Here is a 26939-nt window from a genome sequence, read left to right on the forward strand (position 1 = left end):
TTAGGGGTTATTAAAGTACTCTAATTCTGAACTCTAAATAAGTGGGAAGCAGTGGGCATTTAGTCTGTTGGCATAGTAGTAATTGAAAAATTCAATGAAATGCGTGAAATTATGAGTCACACATAAATTCTGTCAGGTTTAAAGGCTCCAAAAACATTTAAGATGATCTCTTTTGATCAGCTGTAATACAAACAGTAATATGGATTATGTGATGTCAAAGAAATGAAACTAGCATTTTTTTAATAAACTGATACATTTTAGACTGTTAGATTAAAATTATTGTTAAAACTGTTCCTTAAATTGTTCAACCTGCAGCATTAGGGCTCCTACAGAAAAGTCAGGTGGTTTAAAGCTGAGGGTGAAGGTCTGCACTGTGAACATCAGCTGAGTGTCATGAGCCTCCACTGTTCACTGCTCAGTATTTAAAGCCCGCCTGCCTGACTGCTCTTTGACTGAGTTTTCCGGGCCATTAAGTCCTGCTGCTCGCCTGATGATGAGGAGCCAAACGCCCATACGGGGAGCGTCCATCCCTACAAGGGCTGTCCTCAGTTGGACACACATGGGACCCTCTCAAACTGGCCAGGCGCTTTTTTTAAGCTGCAGCTCGTATCTTTTTAATGGGAGCCATTTAATCCCAGGTCAACCTTGTCATGTGACAGGCAACTCTTCATTCGTAAGATTGAATTTTTGCTGCCTTGATAACAGCCTCCACTAAGTGTTGCTGTCCCTGGACAGAAAGTGCTCTCAGGCAGTCGACAGTAGCGGGGAACTGGGAGCCTGCAGACACTGAACAGTGTCTCCTTTGCAGTTAAAAGTTGCCAAAGTGAGAGCCGAAGGCTCTAGATGAGGCCGAGTCATCTACTGCAGAGACAAGAGTTTGAATCTAGTCGAGTTATAAGTCATGCAGCTGTTCTCTCTTAACCTCCTAAGACCCGAACTCTTCCACGGCATGCATTTTTAATTTCTCTTTGATATTTGGGCTGATTGGGGCCTGATGAATGTAAAAACAAAGAATTACCAGATTTTTTTTTTTTACCTTATTTTTGTTTTTAAGACAAATACGAGCCACATATGAGGATATTCTTTTAAAATTTTGATAGAACAGTAGCAGTATAATCTCCTCGTAAGTGGATATCAGGCCCATGTAGAGCAAAATTAAGTATTTTGGTCTAAATAACCCAAAATGTGATGTCCACATATGTGGACGGCAGGTCCTAGGAGGTTAATATATCATTAATGTGTTCTTGTCTGTTATTCTTAATTAGGGTTAAGACAAGGTTGATTTTTCAGTTTGTTTGTTTTTGTCAGGAGTTTTAGTTTAGCTGCAGTCTCGTTAATTGTTAATTTATTTCAAACATGTAAACAATATACAGGTACATTTAAAAAAGAAAATAAGAGAGAGAAAAAATACTATACAAAAGTCAATACATTTCAATATAGCTACCATTCTGATTCATTTACATGTTGAAAGGGAGTGAAGAAGTAAACACTTACCCCTTTGCCATAAGTTATCAGTTAATAAGTCAGCTTCCTTACTGATATAATCTGTAATAAAAACAGTGAACAGGTTTCTGATATACTATATACTATAATATCACATCATGAATTCTTTTTAAATAGAGACATTCACTTAATAACTCTTTTTGAACTGTTTTATGTTTGGACATTGCTTTAATTCCATATTCAGACTGTTCCACAGTTTCACTCCATGAACAGAAACACAAAAGCTTTTTCTTGTAGTTCGGACCTTCCCTGTTTTTAAGTTACAAAAACCCCTTAAATTATAACTTCCTTCTTTAAAAACAAACATACTCTGAATATTACCTGGCAGTTCTTTATTTTTTGCTTTGAATAGAATTGGTTCATGTCTATTTCTATCACAATTTATGTAGAGGTCACCTCCCCTGGTGTTTCTGTTATGCCTCTCTGTCTCACACTGTCTGTGTTCTTTGCTCCCTTCTGTTTCCTTCTACATATGTATGTTAATGATGTTCTTGCTGTTTGTCCAAGTTAAGCTGGACATTGTTTAATTCTGGACTTTCCATTTCCACCAACATGTTCTGGATTTGGCTTCTTCTCTACATACTCCACACACAATGGTCAAATTACCAAAAGTTGAATCTGTTCATCTGGACGTAGCGTTTTGTGGGAGAAACGTTTCGTCGCTCATCCAGGTGACTTCTTCAGTCTCAGCTGACTGCAGGTTTCCCCAAACCTTATAAACAGTACATTTGCATAATGACTGAAACCAGCCCACTGAAGGAACAATGGGCTGTGAGGTCAGTTCCTTAATCATAATTATGCAAATTCCCATGACCATTGATCAACAACCACTGACCAAAACCCACTGATCAAAGAACACTGATCAATGGCCATGAGTCCCATTCACAGAGAGTTGGGGAATGGCTACAATCACAGCATTGTAAGATGGCGAAAGATGGACCCTTAGGCCCCCTCCTCGATTCAGAGATGGTCTTTCCCTTTTCACGTAAATGGCCTCCTCAAACCTCAGAAATGTTTGAGGTTCAGCGACCTAAAGGCTCACAAAGCTGTTAGCAGGTTTCAGAGGCAAAGTCCCAGTTAGGTGAATTATTTTCTTTGTTAATGAGCGATAAGATCGGCCTCGTTGATGTGAAATGATCTCTGCAAATTTGGATCCTGTGCTAAGTAGGTATTTATTTCAGATACACAAACTCCCCTGACAATCAGTACAGTTGAAGGCAGAGCTAAGCATGCACATACAGGGTGTGTGTGTTTACTTAAGTGTTATCTACCCACATGACCCTTGTGTACAGGAGATGAGTGTGGAGCATGAAACCCACAGAGCGAGCTTATCCTCGGAGGATCAGACTGAATTACCATCGCACACATCTGGGCTTTTGTTCCCTGCTTTGGCAGCAGCAGAAGTGATTGTACCTCCATTCACACCCTCCCTCCCTCTCTTAGCAGGACAAGTGGGAGGTTAAAAAAGCTTCCTTTTGTTAATCCACACAAAGACTGTTTAATAGTTTGGAAATCTTATATAGAGTGCTGAGTGAGTGAGAAAAGGGCACACGTTCATTCCGGAGAATGAACTCTGAGCATCACAGGCAGTTTGTTACAGCCTGGAGGTGAACTTTGGACAGATTTGATATTCTTAGTTATTACTGTCAGACATGTAGATGAAAGTTACAGTGTAAAGTGCTCAGGAGGCCACACATAAAATATATTACATGAAAATTATCTGTATCCATGGCTACTGTGACGTCACCCATTTTTGTATTTTTTTGGCACCTCATTAAATTCCCATATTAAGACCAGAGTCTTATCAGCTAATGCAGGCGAGCTGGTTTGGTTAACAAGCATCCATCAAGTCGACAAACGTCAGTGACTTGAAGAGATGATAGATGATCACTGGAGATGCAAAGTGGGCGGGGTTAAACTTTTCCAACTCTGAGGTCAGAAAATGAGGCAACTTTGAACGAGAGCGAAGGGTTCTGTTGATTGACATACGACATGCTGGGAAATACATTAGATTGTTACCTAGGAAACCGGAGCCATCTACCTGTCTTCAACGTTTAGATTTTATGTGTTAAGCTTTTATTAACCCCCCTATTGAAGAATGGGGGGCTGGAGAGTGTGCACCAACTACAGGGGGCTCGCACTCCTCAGCCTCCCCAGCTCTGTGCCTGGGACACTGGAGAGGAGAGTCTGTCCGTTAGTCAAGCCTCCGATTCAGGACCATTTTCAGTCATGGAATGCTGGATCAGCTCTTCATCCTCTTGGGAATATTCGAGAGTCGGGGGAGGTTGCTTGACCACTCAACATGTGTTTTGTGGACTTGGAGAAACATTCAATTGCGTTCCTCGAGGTATCCCTTGGGGGTGTTTCAGGAGTATGAGGTGTCTGGTCTGTAAAAGCTGGACCTTTTTCGTGGATGTTTGGCTTCACCAGCGCTGCTCTGTGTCACATATTCACATGTTATGGACAGAATATCTTGACATAACCAGGTGGTGGGTACGCGTGATTTCATATTTGCTCTTTGCAGATGATATGGTTCTGTTGGCTTTATTGGATGTAACCTCCAGCTCACACTAAAGTGGTTTGCAGCTGAGTGTGAAGCAGCGGGAGTTAGATCACCTGGAGGTCTGAGGCCATGGTTCGTGGAGTGGCCACTCCGAGTGAGGGAACAGTTACCCAAGGTAGACGAGTTTAAGTATCTCAGGGTCCTGTTCATAAGTGAGAGAGTGGAAACGAAGAAAATCCATGGATGGATGAATGAAACCTCCTAGTTGTATTATATTAAGATTTTGATTTAATTTTTTAAAATTTTCTGTTTAATTAAGCACTTCTGATCTATTTAGTTTTGTGATTTTGTATTGCTGTAACACGTTTCCACACACACACTTCCAAAAATTCAGCGTAGATAAGATAAAGAATATGTTTAATTTAATTAGTGTCATTAACAGGTGTGATGTGGCTAATTGAGAACACGGCTTCCTGCTGTTGCAGCAGCCTGACATTAATCTGTATTAAACAGGAGAGCAGAGGACAGTCGGATGCAGCTGGGAACATGTGTACTACAGTGTGTCGTGATTTAACGTCCGCACTGAAACTAACGCGTCCAGTTGCTTTCGGCCTTTAATTACACCATAGATTTCCTGCTGATGAACAGGCGGCGAATTAACAGTGAGAAGGCTAATTCACAGCCGCTCTCCCCCACCCACTCGCTGTTATTGCCACACAAGTGGGCCGCTGAGGGATGGTGGGGAAAAAAGAGAAAGAGCTGAGTGCACTTAGCTACACAAACATTAGTATTAACGATCCGGCTGCCAGTTCAGAACTGGTGACAAACTGCAGACGGGCAGAAACTGGAGTCTGAAACCAATCAGGAAGTTAATGAGGAGAAAAATTACTCCTCTTCTCTCCTCCCACCACTGCTGAGGAGAGAACACACACACACACACACACACACACACACACACACACACACACACACACACACACACCAGTGCAGGGAGGTTTTATATTTTTTTAAGCTGTGACTTCAGTAGACTTGTGTACTCTGATCACCTGTGTACATTTCTCATAGTTTTATTGTATTTTGGGAGATGATGAACCTTCTAATCTGTTATTTTCTCTCCAGCTCTCCTGTAAACTTGATCCTCAGATTAACACGTGTGGAGCATCTTGATTAAGCAGCTGATTATTTTCTTGGTTTTATTAATAAATAACATAAATAAAAAATAACAAAATATTTTAATGTACCGTAAAGTAATGTATTTATTAATTACCTTAGCATTAAATATTTATTAATTTATTACTTTATTTATTAATTACATTTTATTAAACTATGATTTTGTTTCCTATTTGTATTTTTTGGCATTTATGCAAAACTGTCAAAATGTAAGTTTAAATTAATCTAAATATTTATTGAGTAATTCTGTGCCTCCTGATCAAACGGCTGTTTGACTTCTCTTGCTTCGATCTGGGAAACTTAACTTTTATCCTGTCAAATTAACACTTTCTATTCATTTTACAAACAGGGATGAATGATTACGTTTGCTGCCACATTAACTTCATTGTTTATTAGTAGCCATAGCCTGTTAGATTCAAGTTCAGTTCAGTTTTATTTATACAGCACCAAATCACAACAGCTGTCGCCTCAAGGTGTGTATTATTGTATTTTATACAATAATAGATACAGAGAAAAACCCAACAATCATATGACCCCCTATGAGCAAGCACTTTGGCGACAGCAGGAAGGAAAAACTCCCTTTTAACAGGAAGAAACCTCCGGCAGAACCAGGCTCAGGGAGGGGCGGGGCCATCTGCTGCGACTGGTTGGGGTGAGAGAAGGAAGACAGGATAAAGACATGCTGTGGAAGAGAGACAGAGATTAATAACAAGTATGATTCAGTGCAGAGAGGTCTGTTAACACATAGTGAGTGAGAAAGGTGAACCAATACTCTAGGAACCACTACCTTATGCTAATTATTGCTTTTGCTACTGACCTCTGAAATGTCTCAAAGTGTCCAGTGTTCATGTGTTCAGCTGTTAGTGGTGGGAGGGGCCGTGTGCCTGGCTGTCTAGAGGTGTGAAGTTGTGCGTGAGCTGGATGATGTGACCATTTCCTTTCCCACTCCATGTACTGATTTATTTTTATTTGAATTATAATTAAAGTTTTGGAAATCAGCTGTTCAAGTTTTTAAAAATGCACGACCCTTTTTTAGTTAATAAGTGTTTATAATGATTTGGTATAATAACTGTTTTCTGTGTGTTTCCCTCCCTGCACCGCCAACCGGTCGCAGCAGATGGCCCCGCCCCTCCCTGAGCCTGGTTCTGCCGGAGGTTTCTTCCTGTTAAAAGGGAGTTTTTCCTTCCCACTGTCGCCAAAGTGCTTGCTCATAGGGGGTCATATGATTGTTGGGGCTTCTTAGGCTACGTTCACACTGCAGGTCTTAATGCTCAATTGCGATTTTTTGATCAAATCCGATTTTTTTGTCTGCTTGTTCACACTACACATAAAATGCGACATCAAACGCGCTCCAGTGTGAACGCTCAAAGCGGCCCGCATGCGCAAAAGAAGATGTCACACAGAACTCGCTCTGTTTAGACCCAGAGCAAACAATATTGTTTGACTGATTGCCCTTAATATAAAGACTTCGGACTTTATGTTTCCAGATTTTTGCTTTAAGTTATTTTGTTATTTACATAATAATGTAGATGACCTAATAATGATCCTTTTTGCTGTTTTAGAGGAGCGGTGCTTCAAAGGATAATCTGCAGATTTCTGTCAGAATCTGCAGAAAATACAGTAAAAATAAAATGTTCACATTTCTCCAACGTTGTCTTCCCAACAGTTTCACCGGATGGTAGGAAATCGTTCGCGATGTCCTATCAGGCGCTTCTCCGGCGCTGATAATTGGCGTCTGTCTTGTGTCAGTGACGTAAAAGACGGATTTAATGCGACTTGACCGTTCAAACAGCAGTCGCTTTCTAAAACATCGGATATGTATTGGATTCAGTACCACATACGAAAGTGACCCAGATCGGATTTGAAAATATCGGATTTGTGCCGTTCACACTGTCATACCAAGATCGGATACGGGTCGCATAGGGGCGAAAAAATCGGATTTGATGCGCTTTCGCCTGCAGTGTGAACGTAGCCTTACAATATAAAGCGCCTTGAGATGACTGTTGTTGTAATTTGGGGCTATATAAATAAAATTGAATTAGTGTAGTTTATACTACTGCTCAGTTACATCAAACATTTTAGTATAAACTAATTTAAAGTGTAAGTGAAGGTTTAAACTTAAGTTGTGAAATTATTGAGAAACACAACAGGATTTAAAAAATCTGAGCACCAAAACTGGGATGTCAGCAGTTTTATTCATCGTCTCCAAGCTCGAACAGTTAGAAGTTTAACTACACGAAACATTTCAGAAGTAGAAAGTGGCCCTTAAACAGGTACCTGAGTAGAAAAGGCCACAACCAAACCAAAACAGTGAAAATGATCATTATTAATAAGTGAGCACAAGCAGCAGCCTGAGGTCTGCTGTTAGTGTTTGTGCTGCAGCTGCAGAGCGAGTGTTAAAATGGGCGGGTGCACATCGCTCCGCTGTTAACTGTAAAAGATGTAATGCTTTTGTTTTGTGGTCACTGTCTTCTCTTTTTGCTCGCTGATTCAATTTGCTGTAAATCCCAGGCTTTGCCAGGAATCATTTCACCGTACGCTCATATTTATATCGAGGCTAACACAGAGGAGCATTTATTCTGCAGAGCTGGTGATTACTGTCCCGTTTTGTCTGTCTCACTGTAGTATTTCTATTGTCCTTCTCATTTACTCGCCTTACAGCACGGAGACATGTTTATTTTATATGTGCGCTGTCCTGTCTATCTACACAAGGTAATAGGAATCTATCATATTAATGACTTTAAGGAGTCTCTGAGGAAGAGATTTGTACTTCACTGTCAGACGTGAAGTGAACGATCTGAGGATTGTCAGGGGTTTTTTCCTGGTTCATTATCATTTCACTGCAATGGAGTTTTAATATTTAATAATCAAATGTGTCGAGCAAAGCTCACCAAACTTTGTCATCTGATGGTGAAAGCTTTTGGATGTGTCGCTGAGGTGTTTTTAATCGAAAAGCGACTCCTCACAGGAATTTCCTCAATCAAATTCTGTGACTTTTTGTAGTTGGTGCAGCAAAGATTATGGAAAGTTGTGTGAAATATAATCTTTGTTTTTAATACTTTAATAACTAATGTGACTTTGATAATTAATGTGAGTGCTGGTTTAACTCACTGAGATGAGCAGGCGTCCTGAGAGAGGGTGGCAGCATGTTTTCATGCTCCTTAGGATTGGTAGCTGCCGACTGCATTTAACCCATTCTGTGGGTTAAATGCAAAGGACTACAAAAACAATTGCCACGTGTGGGACTATAAGGGGTTTAAAATTAAAAATTAAAAAAAAAAAAAAAAAGATTTTTAAGGTGGTCTTGAGCGATAGTTCTCCAGGCTTTCTGAAGGTCTTTCAAAGTTTTCTGTAGACATTGGCTGCTTTTTCAGTCGATTTTCAGTCGAGTCCAGGAGATGAGCAGGATCTGTAAGAAAGAAATAAAATCCAGCAGAGACCTGACACAGGACAGGAGAGCCGGATCAGCCTTTCAGTCGATTCATTTACTGTTCACTGAGGCTACGTCCACACTAGCCCGGATAAATTTGAAAATGGCATTTTTGCCTGAAAGCGCTCCGCGTCCACACTAGCGTTTTCAGTCGTTCTCACAGAGTTGTGCATCCACATTGAAACGGCTGAAAATGCTTACGTTCCAGTGCTGTGCATGCGTGAAACGCAAGAAGATTCGACCTGCCTCATTTCTGTCTGCCGCTTATTTACTTTCCGGCTCTTTGAAACGTCGCGGCAGAATGTGGAGGAAAAGCACCGAGTTTTTTAAATGGACTAACAATGAGGTGAATGGTCTGTATTTGTATAGCGCTTTACATTACATTCACACACACATTCACACACTGGTGATGGCAGCTACATTGTAGCCACAGCCACCCTGGGGCGCACTGACAGAGGCGAGGCTGCCGGACACTGGCGCCACCGGGCCCTCTGACCACCGCAGTTGTTGCTGCGAGTAACACAAAAGTACAAAGTTGCAAAAGCGAGTGAGAATTAAAGAATTTGAAGAAAAGCTATCTGGAGCATGTACAGACTGATATTAACCTTTAATAGGGCTTCAGGCTATGTCCACAAAATATTAGTGTGGACGTAGCCTGAAGCCTCCCAGTGGCTGTTAAGAAGCCATTTTTAATGAAGGGAAACATGGAAAAAAGGTTGAGGTGTGAAAATGACACAAGAAGTGGACTGAAAATCAGTGGAACAGGTTTGATGGAGTGATTAAAGTTTTGATTGGAATCACAGTCTAACAGTGAGTCTGCAGCTAACTGTAAAACACGGTGGAGGCTCTGCAGTTCAGCCAGTGGTGTAGGAGATGTATTCACACTGATGGATTTATGAACACAGAACAGCACCGTCAGGTTTTTAGCCACCATGAAAACCATCTGCAAAGCATGTGATTGGCCACAGCTTCATTTTTCAGTGCACTGCCAGTGCAGTACAAGCTTACCTGGACAGGTACAAAATATTGTTGCTTTACATTGCTGCGTCTATTTTTCATCGTCCGAGCAAAATATAAATGAGGGATTGCTCAGGACTTTTATATAACCAACATAAATCGAGTCATTCGAAAAAATGTGTTCATTATCTACCCAGGTGGTTGTTTTAGTCCCCGACATTGTTGGGTTTGATTAATGTTAATGAATTGGATCGATGTGCAGTTTGTTGGTGACTCTCAGGGTTCAGACTTTTTAGAGAAGCACATTTTTGCACTGAGATCTTCGGTGCTCCTCCTCGCTGCTCCTCCTCGCTGCTCCTCCTCGCTGGATCTCTGACTCTCCATCTGTCTTGTTCCCGCAGCCTTCTCACCCAGCAGCATCTCCGCTGGTCACGACTCCACCATGGTCTGCCGCTCCATCAGCTCCCTGGTTAACGGCGACGCCAAGGCTGAATGCGAGGCCAGCAGCCAGGCAGCCGGCTTCACCGTCGACGCCATCGAAGGCGGCGCCACCAAATAAAAGAAGAAAAGGATAAGATCACACGACAGAAGCTTTACGAGCTCGGACGAGCTGAAACTTGATGTTCTTTAAAAACCGTTTAATCGTTCACTCACGCTTCACGCTGTCTTCACGCTGTCTTCACGTTTCCCTTCTAAAGCTCCACAGACTGTTCTTGTATTTGTAGCTCATTTTTAGCTCTTAAATCCAGTTCAGGGTTACGAATCACAATGTACATTAACTGGCTAATTGATTAGCTTTAATCAAGATCAGATGATTGAGTGTGAAGCAACTCTTCAAAACAGAAATAAAGTGGTTTTTTAAATGCAGAACAAGGTTTTGGTTCTTTCCTTTGAACGTTGAATGAAGCCGGAGCGCCGCATTTCTGATGAGGGTTGCTTAGTATGATTGACTTTCACATCGACTTATTCACAGACAAGAACAAGAACACTACATTTTTTCTGTGTTAAACTCTTTGCAGCTTGTAAAGAACAAACATGTCAGGATGATGTGCTGTTAAATAATCAGCGTGCACAACCTTTAACCGTCTAACCTCCGTCAGTGTCCGCGTGCACATTTTCACTGCGGCTCAACATTTAACACTCTGATTCAATAAACGAGCAACGTAAAGACAGCCGTGGACAAAAACGAGACTTTCAAGTTAAGATTTGTTAAAAATAACATTTGATTTAACTTTAATTTCACTTGTTATGATTATTTATGAACCAGGCGATTTATTTGATCTGACCAAATGAAACTATATATGGATGTTTCCTCTGGGTTATTGGCTCATGTACAGTAACCTCATTACGCTGTCATGTCAGCTAATTATGGGCTGTTGTAAGCCCACTGTTACCCATATTGTAAACCCAAATTCTCACAATGGGGGAAAAAAAGAAGGATTTAATCTGAAAAACTATTTTTCAGATTTGGAAAAGTCAGCTGATATTAAAAAAATAACAAAAATAAAATATTTGTCTCCGACTGGACGTCCGTGTCAGACTCAGGTATCCTCCCGAGGACGGCGTGGGATGGGTGAGGCGGGTTAGACATGAATCATGTGTCCTCTGCTGCGTTGGTGCATGGTGATCACCGGCTGCTTATTTATGGTGCAGATCCAGCAGCATCATATCTTCCACAGCATTTGCATGTCTATTGTATTTTTAACCCTCCTGTGGCCAGGAGTCAGCTGTGCACACGGCTTACTGTTTGCAACTTTTCCAACATCCTGTCAGATGGAGCAGAGGCGGAGCAGAGGCGGAGGCCGGCGGCTGTCGTTTGGAATATTTCGTGTTTTTAGCTCCAGGTTTGCTGATCTCTGCCTGTGAACATGTGGAGAAAAAAGCATCTTCTGAAGCTTTAATGTAAACTAACTTTCTCATTTCTGCTCTTTTTACATTGAGTGAAGCAAAGCATAAAGCTGCATTTGACTTCGTAGAGTTTAACTGTAAATTAAAAAGCAACTCTTCTGCCTTTGCGCGGCGGCCCGGAGCTCTCCCCGCTCCGTACGCTCTTTGTGTTTTATAGAGATTCATTTAAAACGGCTCGCTTCCAACGCCTTTATTTGTGTTTGCGTTTGAATAAGACAGCAACAAAAGTAATTTGGAGCTTTGGAGTTTATGTCGCTACAGGTTTTCTGGGAATAAAAACGCTGGGACGTGATGGAGTGCGAACGCGGCCGTGTGCCGGGAACAACGATATAAAACAGACAAAGAAAATTACTTGTATTTTCTTTGTGCTGCACTGTGGGAACATTCATTGGATTGTGCCCCATCTGTTGTAATCAATAACGTGACCATCTTGTTTTTTTATGAAATGCACTTACTCTTAATTTCATCCACCAGTGGTTTTAGAGAGAAGAATGTGGAGTTACCTATAAGGCTCTGACATTATAAATCACCTCTGGAGACCAGATTGTACAGCAGTATCGATTGATCCTGATATATCACAGAAATTTACTGTCACTTCTGTTTTCAATTAAAGATACAATCAGTCAGATAATGACTTAATTGGATTTTACAGAAGATTGAGTTTTATCGCCCCGTGCTTTATGAGTTTAGTTAAGGAAGGCCATTTTATCACAGTTGTCAGGCCGCCGCTGCCTTGTCCTTCTGTAGCTGCTGCCCTGTATACAGGCAGGGGAGAAAGTGTCACAGGGTCGGTTTTCCTTGAGCTGCCTCCGCCTCCATGAATCACGCCCCCCGTAATAGATAAAATCTGCTCGGATCCCGCCGTGACACCTCCTCGGGGAGTGATGGGAGCTCGGTGCAGACGGTGTGGAAGGGGATGCTGCACGTTCAGAGCTGGAGGAGGAAATTTCAAACCGCTGGGAACGGGCAGAACGTTGGCACCACTGTTGGAAAGGAGAGAGTTCAAAGGTTATTTTATTGAGACGATATTTTACTGTGTAGATGAAACAGTCTGCATTAAAGGAAACCAGTTCTCCCATTCTACTCATTCCCAGATCTGTGTTGTTTTTCCTGACTCTGCTAGAGCAGCTTTGCATGATTCACAATTCAAAATAAGCCTTATACATCTTATACTACTGAAACTAAAAATGTGTTTCTAGTTTAGTTTTTATTCACTATAAATGAGAAATGTGGCCGCTCGGTTACTTCTCGGGGTCGCCACAGCTCATGGACGGCTCAGGCTTTCTCAGTGACCTCATACAAATACAGAAGTAGAAAAAGGGAGTTCTTCTACATAATGATTTACATTTTTTTGTCTTGTTTAATATGATTGTCCGCCATAATAACACCATACTGTATATTTAATAATACAGAAGAAGCACAGAACAACAGGTGCCCTTTGACACGGCGAGTCTGCGTCTAAAATTAGCATCTTATCACTATTTTCACTTCTGTCTCACCTTTTAGATAGAAATCAAAATCAGCTCTGGCTGTTTACGGCCTCAAACTTGGACTCGACGATTAACTGAGCAGACATGTAGTGGTCCTAGTCCACTGTGATGTCACAAAGGACATTTTTGGTGGTAACTGAAAAAACTGCAACATAATTTGACTGAAATGTATAAAAATAGAAGAGAGGAGGTCACCTTCATTGCCGGGTCAGAGTATTTTACAGTTGGTGCGATGCTGGCAGCGCTGAGATGGCTGTTTGGGTCAAATGAAGGGTTTGCAGAGAAACTTCTGAAAGAATGAACTGAATCTTTTTGAAGTATTAAAGTATGAAAAATCACAACCTCACACAGCAAAGCGCTCATTCTCACGAAAACTGAACAGGGTTAATACATGAGTGATAAAAACACACACTGAGTAATATTCAGTGGTTAGAAACAGCTGATGGTGTTTGCTAGTCTCTCATTGGGAGATGATTAAAAAAGAAAAGCCAGGCGCAGCAGAACTGAGAGTTTACATTTAATCTGCGATAAGACCAACAAACAGCAGATTTGTTAAAAATGTATCACATTAAAAAAAATAGAAATAATAAGCAACCTTTTTTTGAAAATGATGAAGATTTTGCTCAGAGTTCAAATGCTACGCCTCCAAAGGACGTGATACAGAAGAAAGGTGATGTTGTTTTTTAGAGGCAGCAGAAATCAAATCTCTCTCTCATTCAGCATGAATCATCAAAATAATGACGCATATCAACAAACTTTACAGAGGTTCTTCCCACTCTGACAAGAAGATGAAGCGTGATGATGAAATGACGGAATAACGGCTGAGAAAAGGACGTGGCTACTACCAGCGGTTACCATGGAAATCTGAGGAAAAAGGACGTATGAACTCCTCATGAGCGTCCGTGGAAGAGTGGATGGGTCAGCTGTTGTGGAGGAACACTGAGTGACTCTCACACACTTTGCTTTCTCCATGCTATTCTTTCTTCCAGCGTGTGGAATGATCTGCCAGAACCAACATGAAGAACAGCAGCTTACAGATTAAATATCGAATATCCATCCTCATCCGCTTTATCCGAAGTCGGGTCGCGGGGGCAGCAGCCTAAGCAGAGAAGCCCAGACCTCCCTCTCCCCAGCCACCTCCTCCAGCTCATCCGGGGGAACACCAAGGCGTTCCCAGGCCAGCCGAGAGATATAATCTCTCCAGCGCGTCCTGGGTCTGCCCCGGGGCCTCCTCCCGGTGGGACATGCCCGGAACACCTCACCCAGGAGGCGCCCAGGGGGCATCCTTGTCAGATGCCCGAACCACCTCAACTGGCTCCTTTCGATGTGGAGGAGCAGCGGCTCTACTCTGAGCCCCTCCCGGATGGCCGAACTTCTCACCCTTTCATTTTAGCACAGGACCAGGTGCACTGACTGTAAGTGTGTTTTACATTTAAACTACAGGAGTGAGAGTTTGGTGCAAACCAGCAGTTCAACAGGCTGATGCATGTCAATCAGAATGTTCTTTCAAAGTAAAAGTAAACAGTGAGCCGTGGTGATCGGGTGAACTCGAATTCTTTTTCTCATTTCAGCTCTTTGACTTTTAACCCACCGCCTCGTGTGTGAGGACTCGTGAGTGTTGTCTGTGAGGACATTTGACTAAAGCTGTCATGTGTTCGTTTCTTTTTGGCTGTTTTAGTGTTTGAAGGTTTGAGTTTTGAGTCTTTGATTATTACTTCACAGCTTTGCAGTCCTGAGTTTAGTCTTGATTTTTACATAGTAGCAGTTTTCGATCCCACCCTGGTTTCCTGTCTGCTCTCCTTGCTGACTGCTGATTGGTTGTTTCACTTTGAATGTTTATTCTCTTGTGTTAGTTTAACTTCATTCTTCTCACCTGTGTTATTTACTTTCACCTGTGTCTTGTTCTGTTCCTGTTCTCACAAATCAGCCCTCGGTGTATAAATAGTCCTGCCTTTTTCTTTGTCAGATCTTCTGGCTCGTCATATTTTTAGATTTCTTTTTTTTTTTTTTATTACCACTAAAAGGCTATTTTATATAAAGGCTGAGTTTTGTTGGAATATTCTGCCTCCACTCTGCATACCTTAAAAAATCCAGGAAAAATTAAAGCGTGTAACCAAGAAGCAGCCACTGAATCCAGCTGGTTCACTGAGAGCACGGCTGTCTGAAGGACAGAACGAGCTTTGTTCATAAATGTCTGTCCTGAAAGCCGAGCATCAATAAAAGAGCCAAACTGTAAAAACTAACTTCCCAGGTTCACCTTTCCCTGATCTGAGACACAGAGCCGCCTTTGAGAGGACCAGAGGCCTCAGTCATGGCCTAATTTTGGTATGAAGAGATTATCATTAAATATTGTATTTTTTATACTTATTTATATCTCAAAAAGAGATTGCAACCTTGCAAGACATGCAGTAAAATATTTGGACCAAGTGGCTCTCAAAGTGGGTTTTTTAGCATTCCCCTCTGCACCCAAAATTACAGTTTTAACTCAGTTGTTAAAAAAGATCCAGTTTTATTTGAATCTCAGTGTCAGACCAGCAGGTTTGCATCAGCACACACTGTGTGTGAGATAATAAGCTCATAAAATAATTATAAAAGAAAAGCAGAAAATCTTTTGAGAACAACAACACTTTAATTGTTTTGCACAGAAAAATCTAAATGATTATTTAACTCATGAAATTATATGAAAATTGTTTTCCTTCGTTCGATCACTAATAATGAATCACATTTTGTATGACAACTTTAGATTTAGACCAGTTTGTATTAGTCCTGTTTTTTAGTATTATTATTGCATCTCTCCTTTTTTTGTAGTTATTATCATCAAATTTACTTCCCTGCCCGGCACCGACAGGGTTGAGCAGCCGCGTAAAGAACACCATAAAAATATTTAGCCAGCTTCAAACATTTTATAGCTTTACATGCAAGTCAAATAAAAATGACCTGCCCTCCTTAATGATGATAATCACACGTGATTTTATTTTCTACAAATGTGAGATAATAAGAGACAAAAGAATAAGCTCAGTTTGAGATGTTAATATAATCTATAACTCTGAGACTGATAGTATTAATGACACACTCACTTGTGCACGCTTTGCTGATATTTCTGTTTAATTTATTCAGTATTTTGTTTTTACTGCCTGCTTATAGATTTTCTTGCAGCGGTCTTAAAAACACAGCCTTTCCCTGTTTCCCTGATGAAGGCTGAGGTCTGACTGATGTCCTCGGTCAGCTTTCTAAAGACGTCAGATGTCCAGCTAATTCCTGCTCAGTGTCCCGCCTCCCCAGGGAAACTTAAATCAGCGTTTCTGTGACAGGACTTGTGAGTGGCAGCGACGCCCCCAATCAGCACCTCATAAAAACCTCACTCAGCAGAGGTCAGCTCCTCCTCCCGCTCCGGAGGGGCCCCGCTGGAGGAGTTCCCTCAGCCAGTGTAAACAGGAGCTCCAACATGAGGAGAGACTCAAGTGCAAAGTACTGAAAGCACCGTGGGATGGTTTTGTGTCATGAGCAAAACTGCCTGAAATAAATACTGGAACTCCATTAATGAAGCAAAAACTGAAAAAGGACTTTGACACATTAGTTTGAGTCCAGATTTCCAGGATGGAGGTCACATCGCATGGTGTAAGTCCACAGAGCTCTGTGTGACTAACCAATGAGCCCCAGCTATGATCTCTCATAATAACAGAATTTATAATGAAACCAAGTCAACGTGGAGTCTCGAAAATATGCACTTTTATCCAAATGCCAACATTTGCTAATAAATAAATATGAGGAAAATATATTATAGCCAGTATAAAGACACATTAATCATCCTCAGCTGACACCTTAAAGAGAGAATCATTATTTTTAATTTGAATATATTTTTTTTACAATTTTTTTTAACTCAGGTAAATGTTGTAATCCTACAATATTAGAGTATAAATGCTGCTTTTCCTGCTTTGCTGAAGGATTATTCAAAATAACAAAACAGTGTTTAAACTCTTATGTGTGGAGCTACCAAAATAATTTAATTTTTAGTCTTTTAAACTCTCCTGTGTCTTTTCTCAGGCATTTTTTCTTCCAATAAATGACACGTTGCTTTAGCCACATTATAATTTTTCATGTGTAAAAGAATGTGTGACTTTGAGCTCATTTTAAATACTCTGTATATGCAATCCTGTCATTTTAAGCTTCTATAGGACAACTTCACATATCCTATAGAAGGCAGAACAAAGGACAGCGTTTTCCATATTCACCTACATATGTGAAAAAAACAGAATATAAATATGCTGATGCACTGAGGCCATACAGCACTACAAACACAGAACTTCATGTATTTATTTAGCTTTAGGTCCCTCTGGGTTGGACCAGCTCAGAAACACCAGCAGGCTGTGATGGAGAGTGACTGTGTGAGGCAGACTCAGTGTTTTAATATCAAAGCTGTACAATCTGAGATTATTAACATTTCACATGTGAGTGGGCACTTTCATTGAATTAATATTGCCAATATTGTGTTGACACAGCTACATATAATTATGGGCTATAATACATAATGACTGACCTGACTGGCACAAGTTTAATTTGGATTACATTTCTAACGTGAGTAAATTCGAGTAACCTTTTTTTAATGTGTCACCCACGCGTGTCACAGCGAGCGCGGTCACAGACAGCGAACAGGTGTTTAAACCCAACTCACGAAGGTTTTACTGCTTAAACTGAAGCTGATAAGCCTGCAGGTGATGCCCCTCCAAAGCAGCCCCTCACCTCACGGTGGCTAATTTGGCCACGACCAGCGCGTCAGGGCGCTAAAGGACACCTTGTGCGTGACGTGGAGACGCAGGAGTCCCTCCAGCATCCTGCAGAGCCGCAGCTCTAACAGAGAAGCTGCAGTATAAACTTTTATCTCGCCCGTGTTTTACTCTTTATCGTGAACAACACGAATAAATTTATTATGCGTTCACCCGCAGCCTCCCACTCCCACAAATCTACTCGTCCGGCACAAACTGCAAAGCCACTCTAGTCACCTTGAAATTTCCTCTGCTATTTTCCAATTAAAAGCTTAATAGCCCTGGAGACGGGCTTCACGCGGGGAAGTTTACCGTGCTCTTATTCGCTGTAAGCCGCGAGCCTCGGATCCCATTATTTGCTTGAATAAACCTTTTTTACGGTCAGAAATGGGCCCGGCTTTGTCCGGTGTTATGTTTCAATGCCCTCTATTAGTCCGGCAGAAGGGACATATCAGCATCCTCGACATAGTTCCCAAAGGGCTTTTATACATGCAGAGGCCTAATCAGCTAAGTTATGCACGATTGTGTAAAAGGTGCGAGAAGCGCCATTATTATTTTTCGCCCCTAGAATTAAGACTTAAAGCCTTTCAGGCTGCAGGAAACAGAGGAGAGCGCGGATAGATGTCCGGGCCTGTAATCGAATTATGAACAGTCTTTAAATACCAACCTTTTTACAACGTAAAGGTTTTCATTGGTGGGTGACTCATTTGGATAGTTCGGAAAAAAGGAAACACTTTGAATTTTATTTTTATGAAACAACTGATTTAAGATTTAAAGGTTTCACTGGTTTGTTTCAGGGAGCGAGTCCTTGATTAACCTGCACACAGGAGATGACATATTTAGTCGTTTTGTGATTACACGCTTCTTCTTCTTATATGTGTGTGTGTGTGTGTGTGTGTGTGTCTGTGTGTCTGTGTGTGTGTGTGTGGTGTACGACACTAATGTTGCTGAAAAGGGGCTCAAAACAAATCGAGTGCCTGGAAAGAACATGAAGCTCTTAAATCTTGATGTGAGGCTGTCCTGCAGAGTGATTTTTCTCTGAGCTACTTGCACTAATATCGCACTAATACTGCAGTAATATTGCACTAATATTGCAGTAATGTTGCAGTAATATTGCACTAATAATGCAGTAATGTTGCAGTAATATTGCACTTATAATGCACTAATACTGCAGTAATATTGCACTAATATTGCAGTAATGTTGCAGTAATATTGCACTTATAATGCACTAATAATGCAGTAATATTGCAGTAATGTTGCAGTAATATTGCACTAATATCGCACTAATACTGCAGTAATATCGCACTAATATTGCAGTAATGTTGCAATAATATTGCACTTATAATGCACTAATACTGCAGTAATATTGCACTAATATTGCACTAATATCGCACTAATACTGCAGTAATATTGCACTAATATTGCAGTAATGTTGCAGTAATATTGCACTAATAATGCAGTAATATCGCACTAATACTGCAGTAATATTGCACTAATATTGCAGTAATGTTGCAGTAATATTGCACTAATAATGCAGTAATATTGCACTAATAATGCAGTAATATCGCACTAATATCGCACTAATATTGCACTAATATTGCAGTAATGTTGCAGTAATATCGCACTAATGCTGTAGTAATTTTGCACTAATATTGGAGTAATCTTGTAGTAATATTGTAGTAATGCTGTAGCTTCATTGATAAATCTGTAACATGAGGTTTGATTTCGGGTCCAGGGTCACGTGTTTGGCTCCAGCAGCGTGTGTCCGGTGCTTCGGGAGGTCGTTGCTGTTATCTGATCCTCGCAGGCGCTTTGACGCGTTTGGTTACTGCTCGTCTCCATAAGAGCGTGTGAGGCTGATGCGTATCAGTGCTGTCAGCTGAGGAAAGGTGGATCCTCCACTACAAGCCCACACCTCTCATCCTCCTCTTGTCATGCGTGCGGCACAGCAGCTCCATCCACCTCCACCTCTCTGACTGCTGCTGCGGCCGACGGCGACTCTCGCGCCCGCGTCCACGCTGGAAAACACGCTGAGCCCGAGGCAATGAACGGTTACGGGTCTCCGTACCTCTACATGGGGACTCCGGTGTCACAGCCTCGGGCCCCCCTCCAGAGGACCCCCAAGTGCGCGCGCTGCCGGAACCACGGCGTGCTGTCTTGGCTCAAGGGTCACAAGCGCTACTGCCGGTTCAAAGACTGCACCTGCGAGAAGTGCATCCTCATCATCGAGCGGCAGCGCGTCATGGCGGCGCAGGTGGCGCTCCGGAGACAGCAGGCAAACGAGAGCCTAGAAAGCCTCATCCCGGAGTCCCTCAGAGTGCTGCCCGGCATCGGCTTAGCCGGGACCGGCGAGGGGAATCAGCCAGCCCCGCCGAGGACCGAGGAGCTGGAGCTGAGGTGGAGCAGCACGGAGCCGGGGCAGCCCGGAGCACCGCTGTGCTCAGGTAGGAGAGAAGCGGGGAGAACAGGGGGGAGATATTTGACTCTCTAAACAATTATTGTTTGTTTGGAATGAAAAAAACAACAACAACAACTTCAAATTATGGGATGTTTTTTGATAAGAATATTTTTTAAGGCCTAAAACTCACAGTACAAACATTGTGACTTTATTATTTTAAAACTGTTTTCAGGTCAAACAAAAACGGATGTGAAATAATATAAAACCTGAAATGATCATTTCAACACTGCTCGCCGATCTGACTGCACTGATAAGGACACATTTAGCTGAAGTGAACGATACACATCACTCCGATTTCTGTGAAATAATCACGTGAATAAGAAGTTTCACTTTAAGATTCAGGAAACAGAGGAAGAGATGAGCTGTTTCTGAGGAAAGGAGCATTTTATAAAAACTGCAGTGAAATAAAACAAAGACGTTTTGACATTTTTAACAATACATTTAAAACAATATGAATGAATTCAGTTTTTAACAATGATTTGTTTAAATAATGACGCATATATAATTATTAAAGACGTTATTTCTGCTGCTGAACTTTTAATCATTTTCTTCTATTTCACGCAGAAAATTTTAGTTTCTGGATATTTTTACATAAAATAAAATCTTTGTGCTCAGTTCTCGCTGACCTGCGTGGAAATTATTTCTGTGAGAGCCATTAAAGAATAATTACTTTCCATCCACCTGCCCGAATCACCTTTATTGCTCCTGACACTTTAAGCACAGATTCGGACACGCGCGCTTTTATTTCCTGCGTGACTGTAAAAGATTACAGTAATCAGCGGCGGACAGGCCCGATCGAATATAATCGCCATATTTCTCACAGGAGGTCAGCTTCGGATGAAATGTTGCCGAGCAACAGGCGATGTGTTTGCAAACTGCGGTCAAAGATCCCACGGCGCGCGCACTCAGCACTCTGCGTTAACAGCTTCTGTGAGGAGGCTCAGATAAATCCTCACACGTCTGCGTGTAGCGGACAAGCCGTGACACGCGATTAATGGCATGTTGCTTTTCCCCGTGAGGAGCGCGGAGGTGTTTGCACTGTGAGGCGGGGTGAGGAGCTCGCACTAACCGCCTGTGAGCTCACAGGTTTCGGGGGTGCTTAAAGTTTTCTGTGGATGCTGACACTCTTTCGTGATTTTGTGCATCTCTGACTCGCAGAGCCCACGGAGGACGGCGCAGACGAGGTTTCAGCAGGAGAGAACGGAGAGAGCTCCAGCGAGAAGGAGCAGGATGCGGTCAGCTCACCCGAGGCCTCCAAACCAAACTGCTACACCCCCGAGCCTCCGGGGACCCCCTCCCTGCCAGAGGAGAGCCGCTACGGCCTCCCTAAAGCCGGGAGCGCCGAGAAGGAGGCCAAAGCCGAGAGTCCGCAGAAGTACCCGGCCAGCCCCGCGGAGCAGGGCGTGCTGATCGAGGGCCTCGGCGGCTCCATTACGCTGCCCCTCAGCCTCCGGGCCAACCGGCCCCCGCTCGAGGTGCTCAAGAAGATCTTCCCCGCCCACAAGCCGCCGGTCTTGGAGCTCATCCTGCGGGGCTGTGGGGGCGACCTGGTGGGGGCCATCGAGGTGCTGCTGTCCAGTCGGAATCCTGACGCCAGCGCGCCACCGCACGCGGACGTGCACGCAGACGCGCTGGTGCTGCCCTCCAACGGACACCTGTTCGAACCCGGGCTGGGCTCCTACCACCCGGCGTCCTCCTCTGCCAAGTGGTCCGTGGGCTCCGCCTTCCGGGTCCCGGACTCGCTGCGCTTCACCTCTGACTCCGCCGCGGGGGTGGTGTCCACGGGTGCGCTGGGGGTCCCCCTGCAGCACCCGTCCTTCCCGCAGCCCACGCGCTACCCGCTTATGCTGCGAAGCTCTCTGACGCGCAGCCACGCGGGCCCCTTCGTGCACAACGACGTGACTCTGTGGAACTCCGTGGCCCTGCAGCAGCAGTACCAGCTGCGCTCCGCGGCGCAGTACGTGTCCCCGTTCCCCCCTGGCGCCCCTGGCGGGCCCGGGCTGTTCCGCGGCTCACCCCTCCTCCCCTCCAGGCCCTCCGAGGAGCCGCGCGTGGGCATCCAGGAGGAGGGGTGCCCGCTGGGGCCCAAGCCGGGCCTCTACTCCCCGGATGAGGAGTACGAGGAGCGCTCAGATTCCGCAGACTCCCGCATCCTGAACTCCTCCAGCTGAACCGGAGGCTGAGGAACATGTGTCACTGTGACAGGACGTGTGCGTGGACGGCATGGACTGTCCTGTTGAGCTGAGCCGTGGGAGCAATCACTCCGATGAACCTCAAACATCAGCCTCGCGCTTCCCACGCTGGACTCGACCAAAGCGGGTGAATGTAACAGACTCATTATTCTGAAAGCGTCTCAGCTGTTTCCTGTAAGCATGTGTAGTACTGTGAAATCTGCCGTGTCCGGATCATGGCTGCATGTCGAGTAATGCCAAATAAATGTGAGTAGTCCAAACGGATCAGGCTGTTTTCTTGCGTGTCGGCCTGCGCGCTCACACACACTCAGTCACGATTACACTAGACTACAACATGTCTGCCCACAGTCCGGCTTCACATCCACACATAAAACACGCGTGACACCAAAGGATAATAAGAAATAATACAGGCAAAATATGGAAACATTCACGATAATGATTTTGTTTTATGGAGCAGCAGAAATAATAATACCTCAATTTGATCAGGACTGGAAACACTTAATATGTTTATGAGTGTGCTGTGGGCCTGATCTCTGTCATCCGTGGCACCGTCACCGCACTCCTCACAGACACGTGATGTTGTTTTTGTATTAAATGTTTTTATATCATCTATAAAACAGAAGGATCTGAAAGCAGCTTTAAAAAAATCTGATTTTCCTTTAAAAATAATTATTAATCTCAGTTTGGTTCGATGCATTAAAACATGAGATTATAAATATGATATTCATGTTATTTAAAATGATTAAAACCTCGTGAAACCCACTGTTTGGATATTTGGTGTCATATCGAAGATGTTTCTGTAAAAGTGAAAAACAAACACTGATCGTCATCAGACAGTGACGTCAGTCAGGCTGTCAGTGCTTTAAAAATCTCAAACACAATAATAAGAGCACGTGTCTCCCTCAGTGCTCGTGGTTCAGTATTTAAACCTGTGACGTGTTGATCATCTGCGCAGCTGCTGCAGACCAATCACATATTCCAGCTTTTAAACTTCCGCTTGTTCAGACGCTCCTTTCAAATGTGACAAATTCAAACCTGACCCAGCTAAGAGGAAACATCCGGATTAAGCAGCTGCAGCGGATTAAAATAAACATACGTGACTTTATAGTTACAACAGAGAAGTGACGGCGCTGTGAATAATCTGTGGATCAAAACTATCCACGCACGTGGGGGGAAAAATTGTTTTTACTCACAGAAATACAGAAATGAATATCCGCTCGTCCACGTTTCCTTCGCTCAGCGCGCGGCCCCTCACTGTAGTTAAACCTGTCACGTGCTGCCATCTAGTGGTGTCCTTTGTACATAAACCACAAACAGGCGCCGGTGACTCTCGTGACGTGGATAATGAAGCTTTTAAAAACAGTAAATGTAACGAAGACGAGTGATGTGAGAAAACCCACAGAATACCTGACAGTGTGGGCAGGAAAGAGGAAGCTGAACCCCTGCCTTGCTCATGGACACCTCGGCAACTGTTTCTGAGCTTTGTGACAGCGCAGTGATATTTCCTCGTGTGCTGCTCGCCACTGTTTTTACTGCACTACAGTCACCTGATAGCTTTACAAATTAAAATGTGGATGCAAAACACGAGAGAAGCTTCAGAGTGATCTTATATATGTAGAAAGACATGTGAAACCAGAATAAAATAATCTGTCTGTTAATTTGGACATTTTGTTTTGATATTTTCAAGACTGATACCATTTTATTATTGAGTGATTTAAGAATCCGATTGACCAATATTATTATTTTGTCTTTCAGACTCATGAAACACAAACAGATTTTACTAACATTCATGTGCAGTTACATATTTCTGAGGCTTTACTGACATAATATAACTATGCCATTTAAAAATAATCTTTGTTTTATTGATTAATTGTTTGCAATATATGGACTCAGACTCAGGTGTGTTTCCAACAGGGAAGCTGCAGAGCGCCCTCTGGTGGACAAACTGCAAAATAACAAGCTTTTATTTTCTTCTGCCAGTTCTTAATTATTATTATTATTATTATTATTATTATTATTATTATTATTATTATTTGCTTTTACTGGACATTATATGTACCACAATGATATTGACAAATAGGAGCTCTGGCCTCAGCCCTGCATCTTCAGCACATAAACATTTATTCCATTAATTGATGAATTTACCAAATATTTTCTTTTAAAAAACTACTTTAAAAAAGTAACATGTGACTCATTAATGGATTTTATACCTAATATTTAAGTGGGAACACTTTTAACGTCAACTTAATTTTGTAATTAGTTTCTCTTTCTTCTTCTTCTTCTTCTTCTTCTTCTTTTTTTTTAGCTCCAGCTGAGATTTTTGGACTCCTGGAAGGAAGAAATGTGGAAACTGAATTATAAATACAAAAATAAATAAATAAATACAAATGACAATCCATCGAATTTTCAGACAGCCACTCTTCCTGCACTATTCATTCATTTTCATGAAATCTGGCTCTTTTGAACTGGAATCAATTTCATCACTGCTCTGACCTTTGACCTTTCCAATAGCAAGAAATATGTAATGCTACGGGTTTGGCTTTAACCAAGTCATACTGCTCAGTCTCTTTTACAGGAAGCTGTTGAAAGACTCAGTGAAATGCATTAACTGTGCTGTGCTCACATTATGAAATGATTCAGCGTGTTTGGATGTGGAGCCATCGTGTAGCCAACACACATGCATGTCATCATATTCCTGGTAAAACTGACCTTTCTCAATGTCACAACATCCTGACCTGACAGGCTGGGTGCATCTGTGTGTGTGTGTGTGTGTGTGTGTGTGTGTGTGTGTTGCTATGCTTTCTAATATAATTTCACATATCCTGAATACTTAAATTGCTACATAATGACGAAAGGTTAAATATTACCATATCAAGCAAATGAGAAAACCTCAGCTGATAATTAATGACTAAAATTGAGCTAAACAGCGTAACCAGCTGTAAAATGTAAAAAATTAAATATCTTTTAAGCTAATGTAATTAAAACCCCACAATAAGAAATAAAATTTACATCCAAAGCAGAAGACTTTTGATCAAATGCGGACTAGTAATATTAATCAATAGTGTAATTATAGTAAAAAATTAAAGAGCTGGTGGTTAAATGATCTGGGCTCTTTAAAACAATGAGAGGAACTTTTACATCATCAATTGTTGAAATCTTTTTTTTTTTCTTTTTTTTTTGGTGGAGTAAAAATAGCAGAACATCGTTGGATTTCTGGCTGCAGGCTGCCGCCCAGTGGACAACAGAGGAATGTCAGGTTTTAATCTTAAAAACTTCACATTCCTGTAGCACATGATTGTGTGGTAAAAATTTCTATCCACCTAAATAATGTTTTAAATAAAATATTTTTACATAAAAGTGAAACTCGGATAAAAGGAAAGTTTTCTGGATATGATACAAGTGTAATTCACAAAAATCATAATGATATTATTCTCTAAATGAAAGTGTGGGGAGGGGGGAGCTTGCAATAGAAGTAACATCTTTTATTCAGAGCATCGATAATGTTAGTGCAAACTCAGACTGAAGCCATATAAGTTTACTTTAAAGCTGCTTCTGTTTCTCACAGATAAAATGTCCTAATTCTCACATGATGACCAGCAGTCAGATTACAGGGACCTGGCTGAGTGCACCAAATGCAGATGAAAGTAAAAAGCGTGGATGAGGCTTGTCAGGCAGCTGTAGGACACGTCCTCCTGTTTGTTGCACATTGGCCATGAGAGGTCGAGGTGTCAGCCTCCTTCAGACAGAGACAAATGTCGCCCCGCCTGGTTTTCTATTCAGCTGCATGTGTTGTCGGTCCATCAGAGGCTAATTAACATAGCAGGATCCCCAGTGATCCCACGCTGCTCGTTCTGTCTATACACAGCTCCTGTTACACTTTACGGCACGCACAGCAGGACGCTTCCAACGAGATGCTGCTGTTTCAATCAGGCCCAAAGTAAACTGGACAGCATGTGAGGACTGTGTGTCTGTATCCACGCAAAGGTCATATCAGCCAAAATCGCTGCTTCCTGCACGATTCCACATGAAGCCCAAATAAACAATGCAGTTAATACATATCTGTGCATGCCGTGGGAATGAAAAAATCCTTTAATGTTCTGAAAACTGTAATTAAAATTATTTTTATGATGTCATATTGGACCTGAACTCTGTCTTCTTATGTTTGTTTTTGGGGAAATACCTGGAACAGGAAAATCAAAGGCAGGGAGTCACTCCCACAAAACAACAACAACAAAATGTGGAAAACTATTCCTAAAATGTTTATGGAATAATACTAAAGAGACACCATTCGAAGGTTCAGACGACTAAAAGTCATGAGATGACTAATGACTCACGGTTATCACAAGCTGAACGTCAGGAACATCAAAACTGAGTCAATACTTTCTGTATTGTTACATTTATGACATTGGAGAGGGAACAAAAACTAAGATTTCCTGGTTTCAGGAAAGACACGTGGAACTCTCTAAAGAAGTCACAGGCCAGAAACACCTAAAATGCTTCAAAATCACTCCAGGATCCAGGAAAACTAATCAAAGATCCCAGGATTCCTGAGGTGATCATGGAAT

At 42.3% G+C, this 26939-nt stretch overlaps 2 protein-coding genes across 3 annotated transcripts in view; both read left to right on the plus strand.

Moving 5' to 3' along the window:
• Nucleotides 1-10430, plus strand: part of dmrt1 (doublesex and mab-3 related transcription factor 1) — a 33055-nt gene extending 22625 nt beyond the window's left edge. For both annotated transcript variants that reach the window (XM_031756580.2, XM_031756579.2), the window contains exon 5: nt 9965-10430. In XM_031756580.2, coding sequence (XP_031612440.1) covers nt 9965-10122 — 158 coding nt within the window. In that variant the 3' untranslated portion in view covers nt 10123-10430. The remainder of the gene's footprint in view (nt 1-9964) is intronic.
• A 3822-nt stretch (nt 10431-14252) lies between these two features.
• Nucleotides 14253-23572, plus strand: dmrt3a (doublesex and mab-3 related transcription factor 3a). The gene is made up of 2 exons (XM_031756578.2): nt 14253-20168; nt 21341-23572. Exons 1-2 carry the CDS (start codon nt 19769-19771, stop codon nt 22351-22353), a joined length of 1413 nt encoding a protein of 470 aa, XP_031612438.1. The 5' UTR covers nt 14253-19768; the 3' UTR covers nt 22354-23572.
• The last annotated feature ends 3367 nt before the right edge of the window (nt 23573-26939 follow it).

The sequence above is a fragment of the Oreochromis aureus genome, linkage group 12 (genome assembly GCF_013358895.1).
Source record: "Oreochromis aureus strain Israel breed Guangdong linkage group 12, ZZ_aureus, whole genome shotgun sequence".
In the NCBI taxonomy this organism is placed as follows: Eukaryota; Metazoa; Chordata; class Actinopteri; order Cichliformes; family Cichlidae; genus Oreochromis; species Oreochromis aureus.

Excerpts from the sequence above, each read along its gene's own strand:
- dmrt3a (XM_031756578.2), top strand. The coding sequence starts at position 19,769 with ATGAACGGTTACGGGTCTCCGTACCTCTACATGGGGACTCCGGTGTCA. Across the intron at positions 20,169-21,340 it reads CGGAGCACCGCTGTGCTCAG|AGCCCACGGAGGACGGCGCA; the intron begins GTAGGAGAGAAG and ends TCTGACTCGCAG.